Source organism: Vollenhovia emeryi, unplaced genomic scaffold (genome assembly GCF_000949405.1).
Source record: "Vollenhovia emeryi isolate VEMERY1.0 unplaced genomic scaffold, V.emery_V1.0 DF939620.1, whole genome shotgun sequence".
NCBI lineage: Eukaryota > Metazoa > Arthropoda > Insecta > Hymenoptera > Formicidae > Vollenhovia > Vollenhovia emeryi.
Genome location: NW_011966746.1, coordinates 21,046 through 27,971, shown reverse-complemented (window position 1 = coordinate 27,971; position 6,926 = coordinate 21,046). Strand labels below are relative to the sequence as shown.

Here is a 6,926-nt window from a genome sequence, read left to right as displayed (position 1 = left end):
GCGCGCTCTCCACAGGGCGTTCTTCCACTCTTGCCTCCACCTTTCGGATGCGCGCTCGCTGCCGGGCGTTCTTCTGATCCATCTACCACCTCGGACGCGCGCTCTCCACAGGACGTTCTTCCAATCTTGCCTCCACCTTTCGGATGCGCGCTCGCTGCCGGGCGTTCTTCCAATCCGTCTGCCACCTCGGTTGCGCGCTCTCCACAGGGCGTTCTTCTGAGCTTCCTCCACCTTCGAATGCGCGCTCTTGCACAGGGCGTTCTTCGTTGGAACCGACTCACCAGCCGGCATTAAGCACCCGGGTCCTATCTGAATCACGTACACCCTCGCCTCTTCTTCTCTTTCCTGACCCCTCGTGCCTTCTGTTTCGCTGTTTCTTTTTCGCCGTCGTCTCCGTTCCCCGAGTCAGACCCCACAAAAGAAAAGGGGGACTCATCCAGACAACCATGACAATTTTTCCATCTCTCATTGCTACCGGCAATTTAACAGGGTCCCCTCGCTGTTAGGGAAACCTCGAATGGGCACCTGGCACACGGGGAAACAAACGAACTAAATAATGTTGTTGCAGATGCACACTGTGGTTGTTCGAAACGAATTTTGAGCCATTACTCGGGCCACGGCAGCCCCGGCAAATCATGCCACTATTCAAGTTCCTTTTCTTTTTCTTGTCTTTATAAAATCCGCTATAGAGGACAGGGACGATTTTGTTCCCCAGTAATATTTCGTTTTTTTTTCTTATCTTTCCTCCTTTCTTTCGTTCTTTGGTTATTATTAATTCTGTATCCTTGTTTTCGCGGTTGCTATATGGTAATTAAAATGGAGTACGATGATGATAGCAATGCAACTGAATCCCAGTGATTAATGGCACGCTACTGAGTACCCCCATACAAACCAATGCTTTCCACCCACGCGTAAAGCAAACGGGAGGAGGAATACTGCGCAACTCCGTGCAATTCCGTGTGTGCCAGAGCAGGACGCAGTTATTTACCCTCCCCACTAAATTAACCCACAATTTCCCACTTGTACGAATAACCTATTTAAACATGAGTGCCTTCCGCAGGGAGCCCGATTATGGGCCGGTCCTGCCGCTCGGGGCGGCAGCGCCAGTTACGGCGGCTGATTAAGGCGCACCACCAGGTGCGGGTGTTCGACCCACGGGTCTTTGAAGTCTATGCCCGTACACCCCCCGTGCCCGAGCCCCGGGAGACACCCCACCAGCAACCGCCTCCCCCGTATTCGTGTCGTCCACCCCCGCTGTCTCAACCTCCTCCCCCGTACCCTCAGCCTCCTCCTCCTCCGACGGGTCCCCTCCCGCGTGCCGAGGAAAAACCGACACCTCAGACACGACCACCCCCGCCAACCGCCACCGAGAGCTGCCCTAACCGGGTGTGGAACCCGCGGCCCCCAGTCACCCCTCCTCCGCGAGCACCGCTGGCCTCGCTCCCGGGCCCGGGACCGTCCCCTGTCTTGGGGAACCCGTCAATTGCCCGACCAGCCACCGCCCGCCCGCGGGTGGTCTCAGTGGAGCGAGTGCAGCGGAGGATAAAGGTTATTCTCCCACGCATCAACGCTCCACGGAAAGGCAGAAATATGCCTGCGCTATAAGGCCCCTACACGTATACACGCACCATGTACATACAAACAAGAATAAATTAATCATGCTAACCACACTCACACATACACTCATTCATACACCCACACGCACTCTAAAATTTAGATCTCCTCCTCCTTCTCTGCCTTTCCTCTTCTTGTCGGAGATTTTCTGACATCCCCGCCAAAAACTAAAAACCGCGGGTCGTAACAATATCATTACTTTTGTAGAGAAGATAGTTTTGTAGAGAATATACTTTTGCAAAAAAGATAGAGTAACAAAATATATTCGGTTGAATTGGAGCTTATACTTGGTGCTTTTTTTTACCTTTTTTTTAAAAAGGTAAGTTTTTATTCCTTTCACGTTAGTTCTGTCACATGTGACGTATTTGTGAAAGCCATAAAAAGCTCCGAAAACTAAAATTAGCGAGGAATTCTAATCGTAGAAAGAACATTTTCCACTCCTTTCGGCAGTGTCAAATCATGTGTTTTCCTGCATAATTAGGCTAACTTTGACGTTTACTGTAGAGTTGTTTATTAACTGCCAAGGGAAAAGGATTGTTTACGGAGTCTTTTGGAAGTGTGCTAAAACGAACTAAAGTGTACTTTTAGTCGAATATCTTTTTATTTGGAAATGCCACGCAAGAATTCTTAGCGTGTCATTTTTCGCCTCTGACGTCGAAATGCAATATGGCCGCAACGACAATCCAGGAGCCTTAGGCCCGGTCTACAATGAGTTGTTAGTCGTTAGTCAGAAGTCGGAACTATATGTCGGTCCTTTTTCTTCCATCCAGAAAGGAAAAGGATCAACATATAGTTGCGACTTCTGACTAACGACTCATTGTAGACCGGGCCTTATGGAAGTGAAAGTAGAGACTTCGCCCTTTAACATGAGCCAAGAAAAATTATCGTATAAATTTTTTCACGAAGTTATAGTATTTTGGTCAAAAATCGTTCAAAATGCTACAAAACGGCGAAAAAAAATCGTAGATCAATTTTCGACATCTCATTTTAAAGAGTAGGCTTCACTCTTCAAATTCATGCTAATGTGAGCCGCGAAATAAATTTTTGCAACTCTGTAGAGTCGTTTGAGTTCGCAAAATTTTCGAGGTTTAAATCCTTCTTTAAGTTTCCACCTCGCTACCTAGTGTAAAGGCAACTTCGAGGAAAATCAACTTATGGAAGCGAAAGTAGAGGCTTTGCCCTTTAAAATGAGTATAAAAAAATTGTACGAATTTATTTCACGAAGTTAAAACAGTTAAAAAATAGACAATTTTTCGGCAATATTTTAGTGATCCTTTAATTTTGCTGTTGAGTGTACTTCATATGATAATTAAGTACTTCAACTGCGAAAGAAGTTGTGAGTACGTCATCTAGCAGGACTTTATCTTTCAATTTGAGTATTTCCTTGGTAATTAAATTGCTTCACCTCCCCCCCCCATAAATGACAACGGTGAATAGTTGAATCTTCATTCTTTGAATAATGAATCGTAGAAGATCCATTTGACAGAAAATACCCTCAATATTATATGAACTTCAGCCACGCATTCTTCCTTATGAAATACATCCCGACTGGAAATCATCACCTTTACCTCCTTGTATCTCTGGAACCGTGCTCATCTTGAAATTTTACTGGGATTAATATTTCATCTATTAATAGTACTATTTGCCATGAAAGGAAGTTTGAAATTCGAGGTCTCAAAAATGGGTGAAATTTACCATCACTTTTTATATTTATTCAATTGAGAGAGGGAGAAAGCGTATACTTGCAAGTATGTATGCACATGGTGTCTATAGCGATCAGCTAATTTCTACAATAACTAGTAAACGTGAATCTGCTCTCCATAAAATCTTTATCACCTACCTTATTATTTCTTGATGTTTTCTGATACATGCTATTATATGAATTTCATGAGTAGCATGCTGTACTTCAGAAGCTAATATCTCAAGTTTAGCTGAAGAGTAAAATAAAATAACTGTAATCATGATATCTACACCAAAACAAAATACAGTGTGTGCAACTGCAAATATTTGCATAATGTAGAGAATAAATTTCTGAAATGGCGGTTTTGTTGAAAACGGATACCACACATCTATGGGAAATTCCAACGGTAAAAATAGAGGAGCGCAAATGACAGTAATTCCTGCTATTATAAAGGAAGTAGCAACCGTTGAAATAAATATGACGTAGCGATTTATATATTTCTGCAGAATAACTTTTTCGTAACTCTGTGAAACTCTTGCAAATTTCTCGATGCTAATCATCAAATTCTAAAATATATTTAGACAATTTATAACTCATAATATAAATTGAAGTAAAATATCAAATATGATTTAAATAGTAAAACTTTTGAAAAGAAAATTTAACTCTACTGACTTTGGCTGACAGATGCTTTAAGTTGTATAAGGTTTTAGCCGACACTCATTGTTTATAAATATTATTAATAAGTATCGCAAAAATCACATAGTTAAAAATTATATACCAAATACTTAAAAAAAAATTCGGAGAGGGGGAGAAAGATGGCCGAGTGAGAGGTAGCACAGAGAAAGGTGTCAAGAAAAAGGAGCGGAGAGAGACCATTGTTTGTGGTCCTTTTCAAGTGATCCAATAAAGAAATTACAAGTAAGTTTAAGTTATTTATTTATTCATTCGTGAATTCATTTATGTAACAACTTTTTATTGAAACTCCTTGTAATTTGTTTGTTAAAACACTTGAGAAGAACCACAATGGACGAAACGTCGTGATTTTGAACATGAAAATTTGCCAGAAATGGTCAAGCAATCCTCTGAAGTTTTATAACAATATATATTTGATATGTGTTAAATACGGAAATTACGTATTTGATATCAGGGTGAGGAAAAATAGCGGGACCACGAAATATTTGAAGCAAGGTTTACAATTACAATTAGTTAAATAAGAAATATTTTTAGAATAAATTGAATAAACATGTATCATTATAATAGTTTCTCGAAAATGTTGGAGGAACTATGATAATACTGCGCTTTTGAAACAGGGCCGTTCCTGAGACACGCCCCACTAGCGAGAAGTAAACTGACCGTTGCCGGAGTGCGCGCGGCAAGGGGACAAAATTTGTCTCAGAAATCCGGCCAGAAGGGCAAATAATTCCGAGCACTGGTCTAATTTATTAAAGAAGGGAAACAAGAATAAAAAAATTTTAATCGATCGTCCGTATCGTCCGTATCTGTTCCGCGTATTTTGTTGTTTCGCGTTCCGTTCCGTTCACGACTTCGATCCGTACTTCGTGCAATGTTCTATTCTGTCGTAATCGTTATCTCGTTGGCGTCCCGCATAACATACAATTCGCCGTATCCGCACTGTACATACCACCGCATTCGCATTCATATTCACATTATACATACCATCGCACTTACACTCTCATCTTGTAAATACTACATTTGTACAATTCTGTTAAATATACGCAATTGTCATCAATCACACGACCGAGTTAAGTGAATGAATCTAATGCTTTTGAATCTAACCCCTCGACCCAGCCACCGCACCGGCGAGCACCGTTCGCGAGGCCAACGGTTAGACCGTTTTAAAATAATTTCGAAGTGTTCTATATCATTTCTAGTATCACTGTTCCGTACTTCGTGGTTGAGTTATAGTGCGTGAAACCACCATATATCTTCTTATGTGATTTCTCGATTTTTCGAACATAATTCCATCATCGTGCGTCAATCAGTTCGTATTATAGGTAAGTTTTCACATATACAGGGTGTTATAAAAGTACCGGAACAGCAGAATAACTCGAAAACTGAGCCCAGCAGACAAAAATGTTTCAGGCAAAAGTTGTGTGGTTTCGAGGGTGGCATAAGATGGTACCATTGGTTTGACCTTGAAGAATTATTTGAAGGTCACATAAAGGTCACACCAATTTTTGTTAATGGCATTCCCTATTTTTTATTACATATTCTTGTAGCTGACCTCGAGAGCTTTCCAAAGCGCTATAATAAAGTATTTTTTTATTAAGAACTTTTTGAGTTATTAAGGTTTGAAAGCTCCAATATTTTGACATAAATACAAAATATCTTGTAAAATATTCATTTTTTTATCATCTTACCTTAATACTTTCTTGACCAGAATAATGAGACAAATCAACTGGTGTAAAGAAAACACACGATTGTTAAAAAAAATTTTTTTATTACTTCTTACAAAATTGTGTTTTCTTTACACCGGTTGTTGAGTTGTCTCATCATTCTGTTCAAGAAAGTATTAAGGTAAGATGATAAAAAAAAAGAATGTTTTACAAGATATTTTGTAATTTATGTCAAAATATTGGAACTTTCAAACCTTAGTAACTCAAAAAGTTCTTAATAAAATATACTTTATTATAGCGTTTTGGAAAGTCCTTGAGGTCAGCTACAAGAATATGTAATAAAAAATAGGGGATGCCATTCAAAAAAATTGGTGTGATCTTTATGTGACCTTCAAATAATTCTTCAAGGTCAAACCAATGGTACCATCTTATGCCACCCTCGAAACCATACAACTTTTGCCTGAAACATTTTTGTCTGCTGGGCTCAGTTTTCGAGTTATTCTGCTGTTCCGGTACTTTTATAATACCCTGTATGTATATACTATGCATTAATATTGCAGTAAAAATATATATTTCAAATATTTGTGAAGTGATCTATTATACAGGGTGGTCCACAACTTTCTGACCGGCGTTCACAGGAAAGTAGAGGGGACTAAGACAAACAGAAATGTCCTCTACCATTTTGCACTTGGAGAAATAGTTATCGAGATATTGATGTTCAAAAATCGCCATATTAGCCCGACCTACTGGCAAATGTAAGTGCATGGTCAGATGCGTCCGCCCATCGGCCGCCGCTCGAGGCGGTGCGCTGCCAGGAGTAGGGAGGCGCACCGCCCGTCCGCTGCTTACGCAACCGCTCGGCCCAAAGTTTGCATCACTGCCACTCGCACGCGACGACGCGTCTCCCTACTCCTCGCAGCGCACCGCTTCGAGCAGCGGCCAATGAGCGGACGCATCTCACCACACGCTTAAGCGGGGAGCACACATTTTTTCATAAGTGTATAAGCATAACGAATTTGATTGGTCCATTTCCTTATGCATTTGCTTATAGACCAATCAAATTCGTTATGTATATACTTATGCACTTATGCAAAAGTGTGTGCTGCCCGCTTTAGGATCAGAGCTCAAGGCAATGTAATAGTTTACGACAAAGACGTAAGCCTAAACGTAGATAGCGCTCAAGCTTTGGAGTATGTCGTGAATGTAACGTCCTCTATACATATATGTGTGTATACATATATATTTATTAATTTTATAATACTTATACAGGGTGT

The 6,926-nt window shown here is 40.8% G+C and overlaps 2 protein-coding genes across 2 annotated transcripts in view; both read right to left on the bottom strand.

The window, feature by feature from the left end:
• The window catches only part of LOC105557093, a 2,313-nt gene extending 1,348 nt beyond the window's left edge, over window positions 1-965 (bottom strand). Inside the window, exon 1 of the mRNA XM_012004239.1 lies at window positions 90-965. Coding sequence (XP_011859629.1) covers window positions 90-291 — 202 coding nt within the window. The 5' untranslated portion in view covers window positions 292-965. The remainder of the gene's footprint in view (window positions 1-89) is intronic.
• Window positions 966-2,399: 1,434 nt separating this feature from the next.
• The window catches only part of LOC105557092, a 12,447-nt gene continuing 7,920 nt past the window's right edge, over window positions 2,400-6,926 (bottom strand). The window contains exon 2 of the mRNA XM_012004238.1: window positions 2,400-3,861. Coding sequence (XP_011859628.1) covers window positions 3,451-3,861 — 411 coding nt within the window. The 3' untranslated portion in view covers window positions 2,400-3,450. The remainder of the gene's footprint in view (window positions 3,862-6,926) is intronic.